The 18,385-nt window shown below is 51.1% G+C and overlaps 1 protein-coding gene across 1 annotated transcript; it reads right to left on the bottom strand.

The window, feature by feature from the left end:
- Positions 1–13,076: 13,076 nt before the first annotated feature.
- On the bottom strand, positions 13,077–17,715 carry LOC122364438 (mitochondrial distribution and morphology protein 12-like; the record flags this gene model as incomplete). Its single annotated transcript, XM_043334799.1, has 2 exons — positions 13,077–15,171; positions 17,559–17,715. Coding segments are annotated over 2 exons (361 nt in total), but the record flags the coding sequence as incomplete, so codon positions are not given.
- Between the last annotated feature and the right edge of the window lie 670 nt (positions 17,716–18,385).

The following is an 18,385-nucleotide window of genomic DNA, read 5'->3' as shown; positions in this document are numbered from 1 at the left end:
AGCTGTCACAATCCGGAAAACTTCCGGACAACTTGTTCTGGAGGGCGTAAAAAGTGCGCCGTCTGACACTAACAAATGGGACAGCATGCATCACTGAGATCCCAGCCCGGGCGAGTGGGAACAACCGAACCCAGTCAAGTCAAGTCAAGCACAGAGTTGAGCTTTAGCTCAACAAGTATGCTCTCGAGAGCGAGGTTTAGCCCTCGAATGGTATACAAGTGCCTGCAACGATAGCATTACCTACCCTTGTTCGAAGAAGTGCTCTATAATGCGTGGGTTGCCAACATGAATGTGGATGGCATGGCAGTTTCTCTGAATGAGTTCTGTAGTGCATTGAGATTACAAAGATTTGTGGGTGGTTATGGAGCCGAATGATCAGATGGAATAACGATAACGATTGTCTACCTAAGTGTCCAGTCGACATGCCGGAAGGGTATTAGTTTTGTAATTGATTAATCCCTTTCAAAGTGTCATTTATGAGCCTTCCGTCCACGCAAGCCTCGATGCATCATAACATTTTTGCGGTGCCCCAAACAGTCGTATACCCACCTAAAGCGCTAACACTGGGAGAGCTAATACTAGTCTAATGCCCTCAATCGTATCACCTGGAATGCATGGCAGATGCCGAAACGGGAGCTACTGCAACACCTGGATTGAAAAATAACGACCAAAAAAGATGTGACAGGGAGGGCTTCCTTGTTGTGCACCCGTTTCGGCGTCAAAGTCCGTGTTTGTGGACATCTGTCCGCGATGGCCCTGCAGTAGCAGCTGGCTCATCAACAGCAGCTAATGTCGTACCAACTACTGGATCTGTCGCCACCACGGGCTGACACCTGGCCGGTGGTCCATCGCTTGTTGTCGTGACGGCACGTCGAAGAATTTTTTTTCAATCCATTTAGTCGTACTTCACTTCAATTGGTGTTGCTAAATGCTAGTTCGACCCTTGCCACTACATCTTTGTGCCATCACACGACTGACCGCGTGTTTGCGCTGTTTGCGTACTCGTCAGCAGTTTTCGTTTGTAAGTAGGCAAACCCAGCGACTCGAGTCAGTCTCTTCTCAACAGGGCGACGCGAGCTGCTGGCACGTCCTCTCTCTCTCTCTCTCTCTCTCTCTCTCTCTCTCTCTCTCTCTCTCTCTCTCTCTCTCTCTCTCTCTCTCTCTCTCTCTCTCTCTCTCTCTCTCTCTCTCTCTCTCTCTCTCTCTCTCTCTCTCTCTCTCTCTCTCTCTCTCTCTCTCTCTCTCTCTCTCTCTCTCTCTCTCTCTCTCTCTCTCTCTCTCTCTCTCTCTCTCTCTCTCTCTCTCCCTCTACCTCTTTCCCCTCTCTCTCCTTGCCTCCTCCCTCTCTCCCTCTCACACTATATTCCTCTACCTCTGCTCTGATTAATTAGATGGAGATAAATATCCAGCACTGGGAGGCGGCGCTCCAATAAATCAGCGTGGTCTGCCGGCCGCTAGTGCCGACAAAGGGCCGCCGGTGCGGCGCGCTCACCTCACATTAGAGGCCAGCCGCCTGCTGCCCCGCGCACGAGACGACGCACGGCACGAGGGCCAAGCCGACCCGACCCACCAGCCTGGTCGTTGGGACGTAATCGCAGGGCACAAGTCGAACCACGGATTTAGCTGTTTGAACTGGTGGTGGCAGGCTGACTAGTTAAATCTCGGATTTTTTGTCAAAAAGGTAAAAGAGAGGGGCTCAGCCAACTATCAAGGTTCCACGGTTATCTCAACAGCACTGCCATAGTTTTCGACTCTCTGCTTCCTCCAATACATTCCTCCACTATCTCCTCTACCTTTCTCCTCTCTCTCTCTTTCTCTCTCCCTCTCTTCCTCTCTCTCTCTCTCTCTCTCTCTCTCTCTCTCTCTCTCTCTCTCTCTCTCTCTCTCTCTCTCTCTCTCTCTCTCTCTCTCTCTCTCTCTCTCTCTCTCTCTCTCTCTCTCTCTCTCCTCTCCCCTGCCGCGTTCCACCTCGTTACCGACTGGCAGGCCGTCCGGTAACCCGCGATTGATTCTTGTTTTCCGCTCATTGGTGCTCGCCGCTTCCTTGTTTTGGAGTCGGTACGCGCGCGCGCCCCACACCTCGTTGGCTCTCTCCGGCAGCTAATTGTCGCCTGTTGTAGCTGGGAGAGCCGGGCGGCCGGGCGAGGGCGAGCTGAGTAAATCTCCCGGTCGACCGCCCGTCGACCCATCCCATTGTTTTCACACCCCGTCGACATAAAAACGGCGCTTAACATGCCGGCTGGCGTGCTTTATTGCGCGTCCGATAGACATTCAATTTGGCCGCCTCGGAGACCAATTGACGCTGCTCGGTGCGTGCCCGGGCCGGGGTGCGGTTATCGGAAGAGGAGTGGGGTGGGCTGGTAGATCGGGCGTGACCTCATCTGGCCTGCAGCCGGCGACCCGCCGAGCTATGCATGGCGGTGCGTTTTTTACCGGTGTGCTGGTGTGAATGGACGGCGGGACGGGTGGTATCTCGATCGAATCGGAGCAAGGGTAAGGCGCTCGGTGTGTGCGCGATTGGAGCCAGCGGGGCTAGCAATGGGATGTTGTGTTGTTATATGGTAGTTTACAGTTCAAACAGATAGTCTCTATACCCAGCAAGATATAGTCCTGTGTCCTCGGCCGGGGCCCGGTTAAATCCTCTGGTTTGGTTGTTTCTTCTCCCAATCCGGGCGCAGTCCCATATTCTCAGAGTTTTTTTTTTATGACGGGGATAGTCCCCGTCTCCAGGTCTTCCTCAAGCCCTGGATAAGGGTGAGGCTGGTGTAAAGTGCAATGTTACATTCTAATGAGTGATACAATTATTGGTAAGCTTGTGATTCATATTTTCGAATGAAAAGCTAAGATGGTGCGGTTTCGATTAGTTCAAAGGTCTCTGTGGATATCCCGCGCCCTGGTGTGGGTCTGAGCCACCTTCGCCCTGGTGGGGGGGGGCCAAAATGACCCCCCCCGTCTAACTCGAAAACGAAGAGGGCTAGGAAGACGCGGAAAAAAGCAAACGAAAGCCCATAACAAGTACGTTCGAAAGTATTTCGGTCATTTTTTCGCTAAGGTCAATATTGAGGTCGCTAGAGGTCATCATAGGTCAAATTTCAGTGTTTTCGGTGTTGCCGGACATATTCCGCTGTAGCTCGGAAACTAGAAGAGCTAGAGAGCCGCGGAAAAAAGCAATCGATAGCTCTTTTCAAGCTCTTTCGCCAAGGTTCGTCAGATTTGACCTCAGCTCAACGGTTTGGCCTACAGAGGTCATGCAAGGTCAACTTGGCAAATTTCGTTGAAAATGTTTTTAACTATAGCATGCATTCACGAGAAAATAGAGAAACGATTCATGCACCATCGTGCTTGGCTCGTCGAGACGCGTCGAATGATATATAGTTTGACCTCGAAAGGTCATTTTGAAAATTTGACCTCAGGTCAAGGTCATGACCTTACCGAAATAGGTCATGCTGCATATCATTCGATCCGCATTGACGAGACAAACACGATAAACGTCGAACGGAGTCTCTATCTCTATTCAATAACAAGTAAGTGCAGAAAAACCGCTGGTGACCTCTGGTGACCAGGGAGATGACCTAGCGTGACCTCAGCGAGGTCACAAGCAAATGGTTTCACATGGGCTGTGATTTGCTGACCCAAGACACTTCAATAACGAAATATAGGAACAATCACGCCCGATTTAGCTGAAAAACAACTACTTTTCGATTCTCCCATTGACTTATAATGGGGAGCAGCGATGACCTGACCTGACCTTAGGTCACATTTATAAAAAATCCGAGATAGCCATTTTGTAGAGCTGGGTGACATCTTCAAGTACTGTAAATTTTACATCGATCGGATAAAAGCTGTGCCTTTGAGAGAGCTTTGAACTTTTTTAGAGGTGGTGTCAGTTTTGGTGACCTTGTGACCTGACCTGACCTGACCCGAACCCCCAAAAAAAGGACATGATGTAAAAATGTTGAATAAACAGCTATACAAAGTTTCAGGGCGCTAACTCAAGTGGTTTCTGAGTTATCGCTGAAAAACCACAGGGGGGGGGGGCCAAAATGGCCCCCCCCCCACCAGGGCGAAGGATATACAAACACCAGCTCCTCTTTGTGTCCAATAACCGAGCTGGGTCGTTGCGAGAACCAGAAGGCTGAACTTCTGCTGATCAGCGCGCGCTGTGATGCCCTTCTCTAAAACACACATCACACAGCCCACAGTTCGTAAACACGAAACAGAGGAAGGCGCTGATTTGGCTGAATGGTGGAATCTTCGCGGCGTAAAAACAGGCGTGACTGGTAAGCAGTGGCCACACTTTGATCAGTGAATCACGCCGAACGAATGCTACTCTGCAGAAATGTTGCGTCTTTGTTGCAACAACGGCGACAGAGATATAAGTCACAAAGAGGTCTGAAAAGAACGAAGGTGAATAGGAGGTCGGGACTCGGGTGAGCTTTGGCAGTCGAGTGTTGACAAATTAACTAAATAGGTACCTATAACCTATATCTTTACCTACATGTATGTAGCTGCTTCGTTTTGATACGAACTGGAATTGCAATTGAACTGTAATTCAATGCACCTATTAATTTCCTTTTTCTTTTCTTTTTTTATTTTCCGCAAGAAGTGTTGGGCGGAAACGCCTGCCACCTTTCTCCAATGTTTCTTTAGGCAGACTCCGTTACGTTAGAGTTGAGATGTCTCTTCCCTGGAGGATTAGCTCACCAAGCAATCGCACAAATACTCCTCCCCCCTCCTCCCCCCCCCCCCGTCTCCCTGAGACACGGCCACCGGACAGCGGCAGCATTTGTCAGGTGTCAGCGGTGACATTTGTCAATTGTCAGCGGTGACATTTGTCAATTGTCAGCGGCGCCGCGGCACCTTATTGGCTCGGAGCCGATTTGGTCGTGTTCTCACGCAACGCGACTGTGTGATCGCCAACCGCTTTATCATGTGTTGACATTTCACTGTTGATAAGGAAAGGGCTTCATTAGATGGATTGCAGTCCGATGTCTCTATGAGGAACAAATAGATCCGGCATTAGTGACAGTGTCCACTCTGGTGTTTCCAGACTGGACATTGTGACTTTATTGTGATTAAAATTGATTTCATTACGGAGTGGATGCCCTCCTTTATTGGATATCAGATTTGGTGCATCATGAACGCTTACATAAATGTTGGAGAGGCTCTGCTGTATTGTACCGACTACCAAGTATATGTATTTCGAACGTGGCTTTGCAAATAAGTATGAGCTGCCGATCAAGAACGATTATGATCGTGTTTTTAAATTTTCTTACGTTTTCTTACGCTATACGATTTCCATACCCAAAGGCCAAAGCATACAAATGCGAGTTTTGAATCGACCTTTCGCGTGCCTACCTAATGAAAAAGGTTGTTTTAAATACATACCTACAACCTATTCACTTAACTTTCTGATTTATCCTTCATTTTTTTCGGCTTTCTCGCCAACCAGATTTAGAACGAACAATGTACATACGGTCTGTGCTACAGCAAATCAAATACCTACGTGCTTTTATATTGCATATAGAGCACTTCACGGATAGGCTTTTTAGGATCCGGCCCGGCCCATATCCGGCAAGTCATATCCAGATCCGCCCATTATCCGCCTTTCTTTGAATATCAGAATCCGGCCCACCCATGGCCCGTATTGCAGCCAAACTTCCAAAAAATATCCGTAATAATCCGTTTCACCAATAACTGGTTTCACCCAAAACTGGACTAACAAATTCAATCTAAGGGACCAGACAGCCATACATCTCACAGACCATCATGGTTCCAAAAACCATGCTTATAAACCTACTACTACTACTATTACTTTAATCAAACCTCTGCTGCCGCTTTACACATTAGGTTAATTTTTAACTTCAATGTTGAATGTTAAAATTTTGATCCGTTTTGAGCCGGGATCAACCTTCAATTCCCAAATCCGGCCCGCCCATATCCGTTCTTTTTTAACAAATTTAGAATCCAATCCTATCCGGTCCGCGGATTTATCCGTGGATAACGGATTTATCCGGACCATGAAGTGCTCTAATTGCATAATAGTTTTATTCTTGAGTGTATGAGACATTTGGACAGATCCATGAGTACCTACCTACCTCCCATCGAATAGTATCTGCAATGAAACGATAGATCAACAACACAGCTCTGAGAAGAGAAAGGAAGAGAAGCACCTTACTATTACCGTTATAAAATGATCCACAATTCCACACACAATTCAGGTTAAGGGTCGTCTAATTGCTAACACAATCACGATCAGTGGCATTCAACAGTCACACAGTGAGCCGAATTCCAACGTTTAGCCTTTCCACACTACCCAATGCCACCTCCCGCCAGCCCCGTTCGCAAAACATTTCCCATATCCGATGTCACCGTTTATTATTTCAGTTCGTGGGGTTGACACGTGTAGCCTGCTTCACAGCAGCGCTCTGCTCCCGTGCCGCCACTCCCTCCCTCTCCCCATCTCTCTAACCCTACCGGGAGCGCCTTGGGACCTCTCCCCCACTCTCTCCTCTCCTCACCTCCTTCCTCCCCCATTCTCACTCCGCTAACACAGCTGGTGAGCAGCTGCCCACGCCTGTCAACTCCGATCCCCCGGACGGGGCAGATGTGAGGGAGGGAGCGGGGAGCTGAAACTCGAAACGGAAGGTGAAACAGGTTCGGCGGGGCTGGTCAGCTAGAGGCTGCATGTGATAACAGTGGGAGCGCGTTCTGCTTTATGCAATAACTTGACATTTTTTATATTGGCTGCAATAATTCCATTGAATTAGGTCGAATGATTCAAGGTAAGCTGCCGTCATTTTCAGCTTTTCGCACTGCCAATCTTAACGCTTCGGCACATTTTAGGAGCTTCCAAGCTTAGCTTAATAATTTCTTCAGGCAACTATTGTAGGCGACGTGATGAGTCGCCCTATTTCTAAATATAGAAATAATTGTAATCTAGAGGCAATATGTACACTCATGGTCTGCCAAGGTAATAAAGATACGCCGCTATTTTTGTCCGTTACAATTGCGTCCACGCAGCCCGGGACAAATTAGGAAGCCGCAGATGCATGTAGGTATAGGAGCGCTGGTGCATTCAATGTCTAACCATCACAAATTTCCAGCGTGCGTTCAAGATCGGCAGTCTAATTGCTAATACATCGCCCCGCTATCTACTTATCAAGAGTTATACGGCCGCATAATTATATGCAGAAGCTTGAAATAGGTGAAACTGGTTGCATTAGTCAAAATCATAAACTGCTTCCAGACATGGGTCTGTCATTACAGAAGTCAAACCACTTAGTGCTTCGAGTGTACCAGATCCCAAGATGACAAATATCAAACGGCAACTAGTTACCTAACTCTCACATTTACTAACGTCTTTTCGACGTCCTGTCACAGCCCGCCATGACATGGCGGGAAGACCAGCGCCGTGCATGAGCGCGCTGGTCGGTGGCCGTTTTTACCCACGACTGCGGCGCCTGGATTTCCTTGAGGTGGCCGTCGACAGGCCGCTCGGTGCCTTCACATGGGTGCTGTGGGGTGACAGCGAGTGGCTGGTGATCCACACAGAGGCGCCACCTGGTGGCAGTGTGAGGTGGGAGACAGGGGACCTGGCCGGGCCGCGGTGGCGAGCGAAGGGCTGCTGGTGACCGGCGCGGCGTGGTGTTGGCGGCACGGCCGGGAGTGAAGAACTGAAGAGGCAAGGACTGGAACGAAGTCAGGGGGGGGGGGAGATTTGAGAGTGTTGAAGTGCCATTGTCAGCAGCATAGGAGAAGAATAATAGTGTCGTGTCAATGCAATTGGGGGGGGGGGGGCAGTGGGATCGTCGCTGGCTGATGGCTGTTGATGTCGCACCTCAAATGCAACCTTGTACCAAAAGTTTGGTGGAGACCGGAGCAACTGGAGTTGCCTTATCGAAATATCGAATACCATTTTTTATTCACCCTTCCCTCCAGCACCCCGAGACCTGTGGGGATGGGTTTGTTGAGCCTCCTCCTCAACCGTTTCGCCCCTAATTGAGCTAGAGCCTTCCGGAAAATGGTGACCTCTGAGGTCAGGTCAAGTGCCCCAGCGTGGGATCTCGGTTTATTGGCGAGTGATCATGCCATGGTCGTAAAGCTGCGATTTGGGCACCATCGTGTTTGTTATACTCAGCTCGTCGAATGATAAGCTTTTTGTTTGGGCCAGGTCAGCATAGCGAGTTGACCTCAGGTCAACGTTCCTCGGGTCACAAAGTGGTCGAAGGAAGTCATAGCGCTATTTACATATCATTCAATACGGCAGGTTTTCCTGAATCGATTGGTGGTTTCTGCGACTCACTAGCCCCAACATGGGCAAAACAAATTGACTCGAGGCAAAACAAAGCTACCTACCTCTCATCGCACACATTTTGTGTTTATTGTCTACTGGTCCTGATTGCATCTAAACACAAAACTCCACCTCAACCGGCAACCGCGAGGGGAGCAGCCTTCTCAGGTTGCCATGGAGACCAGCCAGCTGTCGGCCGTTTCGCTCGCGGATAAATCACGGTAACCCAACACCGGCGATAAAATCTACCGCAGGACGACGCGACCAACGCGACGCGACGCGCAGATGGCGCGGCGATAGTGGCGCAGGGCGCGCACAGATCGCCGCGCTCAGATGCGGGCTGGATAGCGGCACGATTCAGAAAAACAGCGGCCCGCCTGCGCCGCTGCTGTCGCAGGGTGCCGACACTGCTGTGGGGCGACACATGTGGAGAGTGTTGAGGAAGCGCTGAAAACTGGGAAGCTGGGTGTGGTCAAGCGGATAATTAATTTAGTAAGTGAATATTTTGCGTTATTGGTCGGTGGTTGAAGAAGCAGTTGCATCTTGTTCTTCGGCCTTCTATCTTTTTCACGAGCTCAGAGCATCACGGTAACCTTATGCTTCGGCGTTGCCCTACTGCTTTACCTACGGCCTAGTCAACTCGTCTTTCCTCACCACTCTAAACGCTCATCCTTTCGTTTCTTCTCTCCATGCTCCATCTGCAACCCTCTCCCCTCTCGTCCCGTCTGGCCGCTCTCCTCTCTTCGTCACTCTCTGCGGGTGGTGTCTGGGGACAGACGGTGCTGACAGGAACTCAGTAAAACAGTACAAAATGTGGTGCTACCGAGGCAACCACTAGTTGGAGTGGTTATAGTCTTATCAACGACGTGCAGTCCGCCTCTCGGGGATACGGTGGAAAGGCAGTTTTGAAGGTACCGAGACGGACTCGCTAGTCCGCTTATAAACGAGATGCAAAGTAGAAGGCAACTTCGAGACAATTTCTTAGACAAAGAATCATTGATTTTCAGCAGATGTAGTGTCAAAGCCGAATAGCTTGCGACCCGTACCTGATGGCAGAGGTCAAAGTCCACATTTCTCCAGTTTGGGTGTTATTTACAGCTAGACTATACATGGCCTTGGCTAGACCTTTCAGAGGCCTGGCTGTTTAGAGTTCGGTCCGTGCAGCTCGGAATGTGAGGGCGTCCTCTTCGAACACGTGCCGTGCAATCTCTAATGATCCTCCAGCGTATTTGCATGGCTTCGCCTAACGGTTTCGGGTCTGCAGAATATCCAGATAGAATTTCATTCATCCCTCCGATAAACTGCGATGATGAGGTCATTGCAGCTTCCTGACCTTTCTTCAGCTGCACGTGCTCCTAACGTTTGAGTCGCTCCAGCGGCGAGGCTGATGATTTATTTATGCCTTCCTCGGCGTTGAGGAGCGTTTATATAAGTTCAAACGACATCTGGCGGTGTTCGATGACATCACGACTTCCGGGGCCAACGTTAGATGGCTAACGCAATGCCTTTGCTGTCTTGCCAATGCCATGACACCGGAAAGGGACAAAACATTTAAAGAAACTGTTGCAGTTGATACCTGGCAGATTTACTTTATTTGATTCACTTTCCTGTTCCGCTCCGATATTTTATTAATAAATACAATTGCAAAGCAAATAAACCACACATGTGAATGCATTATAGGTAGAACCACACTTGGATAAGACTTTGAACGAGGAGTATTAAGGATGATAAAAAACAGCACCATAGGCGCGGGAGCCGGGGGGGCAGTGGGGGCAGCTTGCCCCCCCAACTCTGGGGCCGTGGGGGCGGTGCCCCCACAGCTTTGAGATGGAATACCACACTTTTTTTGCAAATGTTTTCTTTTTTTGTTGAAAAAGCCGAGGGGTGAAAAATAAGTGGCCTAAAACCGGTGAGAAAACTAGATTTGGGGGTACCCTAGGTTAATCTCTATTATGGTGTGCCCCCCCAGTCGGAAAGTAGTTCCCGCGCCCCTGAACAGCACGAGCCACGACACACGAATTCATTGTTTCTTCTCTCTTCTTTGCCGTTTTCAGGATATAGGGATCAATCGGCTGCTATGTCGTACTTGTTCATCGGACATCTTATATATGACGAGCGGTACGCTTGGCAGACGACATAATCCGTGTTTTGTCGCCCGTTTCTAAGCCGTCACGTCCGCTGAAAGGCCGCTGAAGTGTACTGGCGACGATAGCCCTGTGGAGAGCCTATCTCCCCTCCCCATCAAATCCTCGGATTTCCCTCGCATAAAACCCCTGGGTAAACTGTCATTACGCAGATAATCAGCCTGTGCCTAGGCAGATGATTCTAATCACTGAAGAGCGGCCGGTTTGCGGCTGTCTGTGCTATAAGGCCTCGTTTACGGGTCATTATCAGCAGACGACCTATCCAGGGCAGGAACAATGCGCTGGCGACATTCCGTTGTAAAACGCCTGACGACCGAAAGCGTCACAAAAGTTCCCTAAGGCAGCCGGGACGATCCGGCGCCCTCCCAGCTGTCATCTCGGCTGTCTCGCTGTGACTGTTGGCCGCTGTGACAGCCGGTGGCGGGCCGTCACCATCGGGGAGGAGCCGACACCCTGTCGATCGAAGTGCCGACAGACGCGTCACAACTGTCACAGCCGCGCCGACACCTGTCGCGGCCATCAGACGCCGTGCGACGATCACGACGGGCCGTCTCGGTGACGTGTCAAACCTGCCCGGTGGGCGACACCCAGGTCGTCCGATTCCCACGCCCGCGTGTGACGATATCACCGCTCTTGACACCGACTCCACCCCCGTCGCCCGGCGACGGTCTGCCGCGGCAACTCTCGACTCTCTCCGGCCTCCGGAGGACTCATGGGGCCAACCACGATGGCTCAGAAGAGTGAGTCCTCCTGACCTCTTAGGACCAGAGCGGACCGTGGGACCGTCGGCTCAGAGTTCAGCCCGATTAGCGCTCACGGGGCGCCTCCAGCCGGTCCGTCGGGTCGGCCGACCGCCCGGGGACGCGTCGTCGTCGTGTTGACAGCCCACAGAACGCCCTCCGCATCTAGCCGGCCGGCCGATGGCGCGATAGCCGCCTGCCCAACGCTTTGTCCAGCCAGTCTGCCATTAATCAACACCTACCGCTGCCACCTGGAGGTGGGGTGGGTCCGGGCGGGTCCGGTGGACCCGGTGGGTCCGGTGAGTCCAGGCGGGTCCGGTGGGTCCGGCTGGGTCCGGCCGGGACCGGACGAGCTGGGCTCTGTATACGGAGCGTAGCAGTCACTCTAGTTTGAGGACTTCACCGTGAGTGCGTCGGAAGAATGCCATCGGTTGGCTTGGTAGGCTAAATTGAGCATAAGCAATGCTCGTGATTTCACCGAATGGGTTTACTTAGTGAGGTAAAGACTATGGGTTACGTTACGATAAAAGTTTCGTTTGTCAAGGGCATAGCTCACAATTCGTAACATGCGCAAGCCTCCATTCATTTCAGTAAGCAGCTCAGCCGTTTCCACCGTTTCCTTCCTCGCGGTGTCTACATTTTTATAGCTCCGTCGCCTTATGTTTTGTTTGTTTTTTTTTTCATCAGTTGAATCCCTGTCAGCAAAGGATTTGGCACTACTCACCAAGCTTCCCGTACGTGTTAATCCTCCATCACCCAATTAAGGTAAGCAGCGTGTTTGCAGGTGAGAAAAGTCGAAAATAAACGACCATTTCGAAAGATTATCTTCATTTTCATGGGCCTGTACAGAAGCAGAAGATTTAACTGCACGACATTATGTTTTGTTACACCCTAAAACCACACGGAAGCCGCAACCCTTACTGATCTCGGCTATGCTAGGCACTGATTCCCATAGCGAGTGCGAGCCCCGCACCTGCGCTGTTAAGAGGTGTCGGCAGATGCACAGTGCACACACCAGGAGGAGAGCGTGTGCCGAGAGGTCGGGCATGAGGAGCAGCTGCCACGTGACGGTAGCACACGGCGTCACGCTCTCACGCATCAGTTACTCAGTATCAGTGGAAAAAGAGGATCTCTTAGCCACGCTCGTGAACGATTTCAGGTAGAATTGCTCATTAGCTCATCATTACTCAGTCGGTGTATTGAGTGTCGGTTCACCCCCGAGCCGTCTGAGGATGAGGGGCACGTGTGCGAGTCTCCGCCGTCGGTCCCGACTGCCGCGTGCCGCCGCCGTAGCAATTAATTCTGTGACGTCATCATCACTCTATGGGGTCGTTACTCTGCCCCCATTAGCGGCGCTCCTGGGTCCAGGGGGACGTGTGGCGAGGGCAGGGGACTGGAGGGGAGGCAGTGCTCCCCGCCATGTTGGCTGCAGGCCGCGGCCGTCCAGCCAGTTCGGCGCCCGCGGCGGTATGCGGACGGCAGTCTGCAAGTCAGACCACACGCGACGAGGTCTAATGGGATGGCGGACGGCTGCGTCGTGTCGGCCGGTGAAAATGGCTGGGCTGCGGCAGCTCTGAGCTCGCCTTTGGTGAAGCGATGTCGGATGTTTGGAAATCAAGCTGAACAGCAGAAAGCAGCTAACATATTGCTGCTGATTACCTAGCTACCATTGCTGAAATGGTTCATCCGTGACTAACTTAGTCCTCCCATTCAGAGTCTTACTCTACCGTTAAACGTCTACAGCGATCGCTTGGAGGTCGGTCGCTGACATATTACAGGGCGGACTTCTTGTACGGTCAACTGCTCATTGGACCAGTCTTGAAGGTCAATGCCTAGCTTCTTGCAGCACGCACGATAAGGATACATTGATAACTATTACCATCACACAAATAGACGATCCTCGGTATATTACTATATTAGCAGCGATTGCGTTTCACAGAAACTAGGCAAGGAATAGCCACAACTCTATCATGCATATAAATTATTAATAATAGGTAATATTAACCATCGTTGAATCACCAAAACCAAATTCGTAAGAGTGCTGCACTTCCCAGGACTTTGACAGCCTAAACCGCTACACCATTGGAAACTACGTACTGCACATTGGGAATGATGTAATCGTTCTTTCGCTCGCAGAATGACATGATAAATTAAACAGAATCGATATTTAAGCGCGAGACGAGATTCGTTTGAAGGTAGTACAGGCCACGAAACGGACACCAACAGCGAGAGGCAGCTAAAAGTGGTGTGTGATCGGCAAGAGATTTTGAGAGTTTCGCAATGCTGCAGCTCAAGATGTGTGCGAGTGAGCAGTGAGCGGTGAGCACGCCAAACAAAAACAACGCTGAGGACAGCTGAACGGTCCACATCACCCAGAAACATGTGATTCTGAACCCACTAATGACACCGACTCTTTGAGTGAAACATTGCCGACAATACCGATGACAAGTGGTAAATAAAAAGAAAAAGCAGACGTTTACTGCAGAACAGCTGTGGCGGGTGGATGACAACATAAGAATGCTGAGACTCTGCGGTCGTCTGCAAGTCTGGCTTCAAAGACGAAACACTTGACTTCGGTAACAGCAAAAGAGCAGAGGTTAGATTAAATACATGCGTGGTAGGTAACTCAAGTCCAGGAGTGATAAATCCTGTAATACCAAACTTCTGTAGACATAAAAAGCAAAGACTCTTTCAGCCACCATTTGTCACACCGACGAGCACAATCACGCCACGGGGATACACACGCATAACACGCGAAATAAATCACTGTTTCATCACAACACTGGTACTTCATTCCAAGTGACATTGCTTACATCACTGCTTGTATCAGCGCGCCAACGTCACTGAATGACAGTCTCTGGCGTCACTGCCAGCAGTTCTGACGTCACTAGACCTGACCAGGGTCCATTAAGTATGCAACCCAGGTCATCCTGGGCCTTACAAAGTCCAGCATTTCCCGGGTCATCATCCTTCCCACAAGACAACGCACGTGCTGATTTTGAGAGTATTCCATAAGCACATGCTTCATTCTTCGACGTCATGATCCGATTCAGCGAGACCATAAAGCTGAAGTGCGAAAATCACCAACAAGCCAATCAAGAGAGCTTTGAAGTCCGATGAACTTCCTGCGCTAGGGGCACGGCCTGATGCTCGTTTCTCCGACGCGTCTGTGAGAGGACAGTGTTGAAGTGAACGGAGTATATCCACAGGTGGAAGGCCGGGGTCACTCGCGCCTGGCAGCTGACACGGACGGAGAATGCGGGTCCACCGTTCTGTTCGGCTCACATAGCCCCCTTTGTCTACCGCCGGTAGGTCACCTTGTGCGCCGCCGCGGGACAGCCGCCAGGTGTCCTCTGAGTCTGCAGAAGATGCTGAGTGCTGACGTTGCCTGCGGCTTCCTCCAAGCTCTTTAGGTGTCCGTTCCCCGCAGGTTCACCGTTCAGAACACGAGGTTCCAGAGTTGCACAGCGTCCAGCAACATTTGAGACTCATCCCAGTTCCGACGGTTTCGCACTCGGGATGGTGTTGCTGCCCAAAACTTGAGCGCTGTACAGCCTAACCCACCACCCGTGACGGGGTCACCTCTGTCGACCTTTCGAAGAACCGAAAAAGAAGCCGAAGCTTGACGAAGTCACCTTGGCGTCGTCGTCGTCGGAGGTGGCGTCGTCGGCAGCGGAGGCGGTGGATGTGGATGCGGAGGCGGTGGATGTGGCGGCGGTGGCGGCGGATGCAGCGGCGGCGGTCAGGCGTTGTCGGAGGCGGCCCCGTTTGACGGCCACCCGCTCCACTGTCACAATCCCGGGTACTCCTGGAGCAGCTCGTGGCCTCCGGACAGCGGCAGCTGACCCAGCTGGCTGTGGTACATGGCGGCGGCGGCGGCGGCGGCAGCGGCTGCTGACGGCGCGCCCAGCCCGCCGCCCCCACCCAGGGGGTCGCCGCCCCCGCCGCCGGGCTTGAAGTCGAACATGGAGGTGGGCTGCACGCTGGTGTGACTCTGCGAAAGAGAAAGTGCCGTAAGCGGTCTGGAAAACGCAGTTTTTGACATGCTGCAGCATTTCGTTGAGACGAGCATGCTCGTCCTAACGAAACAAATGCTAGCGCCAACTTGATTGAACAACTACGTTGCAATTAGAAAGTATGCAAAGCAAAGATAAAGCATTTGCAGGGGAAAGCGACAATATGTTTTCACATTTGTTTAGTTTCGTTACACTTTTACGCTGTTACACAAGGTCATACGAAATGCACGGGTTTGCTGGTGAAAACGTTCACTGCTGAACCGAAGCTGCAAAATATAAAATATAAAATCGAGCTCAGAAAGCCAATAATGCTTTCAGATGTAACGGGAAATGCCAGTGACGATGCCGACAAAGCTTCAAGGTGTACACAGAGTTTCCATTTCCAGAGCCACCTCTAACGCTGGGAAAGCGCCGGACCAGAATCACCGTCCAGACGCGACACGGGACGCGACAACAAGACAGACGGGGTTGTCCGAGCTTAGGGCGGTCGCCACTCGGCCCAGCCGTTCACGGAAACGGCCTGCAAAAGTCGCCGGTCGCTCAGTCACCGACTCAGACCGTCGTCGTGCACGGTCCAGGGCGGCGCGGCCGTCTGGTCGGCCGTTCCGCGAACAGTGGACAATGAAGATGCAGTTCGTCCCGGTCGATTACACGTGTAATCCGCGGCGCCCGGCCGACGGCCGACGGCTGCCGAAATGACTCATTATTCAGGTGCTGTAGCAAACAAATGGCCGGACAAATCTTGCCGTCTGATCGACACGGTGGGAACGACACAGATCCCGAGGATACGGCGCCGACAATCACCAGATAGAGGCGAACGTTTTGTTGCACGCGACGGCACTGGTTTGTAGCGTGCAAATAAAATAATTCAAGGTATTTTTGTCTGGCAGCTTGCAAGTTGCAATTGTGGTAATCGAATGGTCTTAAAACGTGCAATTTGAAGGTCTAAATGATGCATTATTTGTTCAAATTGCCCTCATTTAAACGATGTCAATTCTATTAGCTTTGGAAAGTGTGGTAACTGGCCTATTAGACGCATATAGCAATATCCGCTGACACGACCAGGCGCGTATTAATTCATCTTAATTTTATTGCAGTGATGTATAAGTTCCTAGTGCTAAGCAAGCAATTGCATTAATTTTAATGACAGCCGATATAATTGCACTAACGAATTAACCCATGCATTCATTGGACAAACACCTGCCATTGGGAAATTCCAGCATTAGGCTAAATATAGTGCAAAGTGGGCTTTTATTTCATCAAGTGCTTGAGTCTTAAATTAGCGTGAAAAAAAAATCTTGCAACTCCGCTATCTCTTTTTTGGCGAATCGGTACCGTCTGATTAATTTTGTTTTAAAAGTAAATGGCAAGCTCGTGGCTCTTTGTTCATTCTCCTCTGCAGCAAATTACTCGAAAGTATTATAGGCGACGGCCACTCGCCGTTCGAGCAAATGGTTATCATGAATAACGTGAATAGCAACCGAAATGAAGGGACCAATTCATTGATTTATAAGTTTATAGATTTTGTTCGAATAAAAAGTACCTATCTATATTTAACCGTGGAAACACACCTTATTCTTATCCTCGCGCTGTTAGTAGTCAATCAAAAAACCCAACGCATCCCATTCTCCCCTTTACGCGCTGTGAAGTGCCGTCAGATCTGCCTCGATAATCGGCTGCGCCCGTCCGCGGCGCGGGAAGCGCCCCTCCCTCGAGGCCCCGCCCCGGTCACACGATCCAAGCAATTGGCCGACGCGTCGATGCCGATAAAGTGATTCGCGCCGGCCCCCGGCCGCGTCGCAGCCCCATTGGTGCATCGCTTGTGTCACCGTGACGAGAGTTGCGCCGCAAATCGATACAGCGCGCCACAAACGTCCCCGAGAGAGAGACCACCGACGACGGTGGAGAGGGGTGGAGCCGGAGAAAGAGGGGGAGTGAAACTGAGCGGAAGCCAATGCGCGCGGTCGTACGGCTCCCGTTTGATGTTGCAAGGTCGTTATCAGCAATTAGAGAGTTTTGGATTGCGGCCGAGCCGCTTTTGAAATTAATTCTACATTAGACAAGGCTGGCTATCACAAACGAGGATGAATATGGTATGCAAAACATGCCGGACGAAGTTCTGATGTGATACTGTGTATGTTTGACCGACATCCAATACGCTTGAAACGGAATCCGACGTTATTGGATATGACTGCTCGACGAGCGATGTCATTAGTCTCATTTGCCCGGTTATGTAATCCTCCTTGAACACCAGACGGCTACGCCCGTGGCTCTGGTCGACATCACGGTACATACTAACGCACGTGCACGCGGGATCGGGTGTGCGGACCGGCGGCCTTTGAAGTCCCGCCGGCAGTGACCTCACCTGCGGAAGCTGCTGCTGCTGCTGCTGCTGGGGCTGCTGCGGCTGACCGGCGGTGTGCTTGGAGTCGCCGCCGGCACCGTGCTCGCTGCCCGTGGGTCGCCGCTCGTCGTCGCTGTCCGAGTTGTCCTCTGAGGTTGCCGTCGTTTTCCGTTTGTCCCTGAGGTGAGAAGAGAAGAGTCGTTAATCAAATGTTACACGATGTGCCGCGCGCGCGGGACGATCTCGGCACGCGAGGGCCGATCTCGACGCACGTTAGTGTCCGACGCGGAATGCAGTAGATCATCGCACCTCATCTGAAGTGAAGTACGTTCTCCACCAGAGGCGCAAAAACAAGACCTAAACCGGCACTCGTCATTTGAGGAATTACGCAGATTTTACAAACTATGTTGAAGGCTATGTTTTAGAATAACTGAAAATTGCATCAAGAGTCTTGATTCAAGACTTTATCATTAAGGCGCGGGAGCCGGGGGGAGGGGGGGGGGGGGCTGTGGGGGCTGCTTCCCCCCCAACTCTGGGGCCGTGGGGGCGGTGCCCCACAACTTTGAGACGGAATACCGCATTTTTTGAAAATGTTTTCTTTTTTGGTTGAAGAAGCCAAGGGGTGAAAAATAGGTGGCCTAAAACCAGTGGAAACTGGAAAACTAGATATGAGGGTACCCTATGGTTGACCTCTATTATGGTGTGCCCCCCAGTCTGGAAGTAGTTCCCGCGCTCCTGAGACTTCATATGCCTCTGTTGATTGAAGAGTAGCAAAATAAGCTCAACTTCGACACTCGGTTTTCATCGCCTCGTTCCAGACCAACAAGAAGATACGAGACTAGTGCAAA

This window comes from Amphibalanus amphitrite, unplaced genomic scaffold (genome assembly GCF_019059575.1).
Source record: "Amphibalanus amphitrite isolate SeventyFive unplaced genomic scaffold, NRLGWU_Aamphi_draft 000676F_arrow, whole genome shotgun sequence".
NCBI classification, from domain to species: Eukaryota; Metazoa; Arthropoda; class Thecostraca; order Balanomorpha; family Balanidae; genus Amphibalanus; species Amphibalanus amphitrite.
The sequence above is the reverse complement of the archived record's forward strand: the minus strand, read 5'-3'. Positions and strand labels throughout refer to the sequence as shown.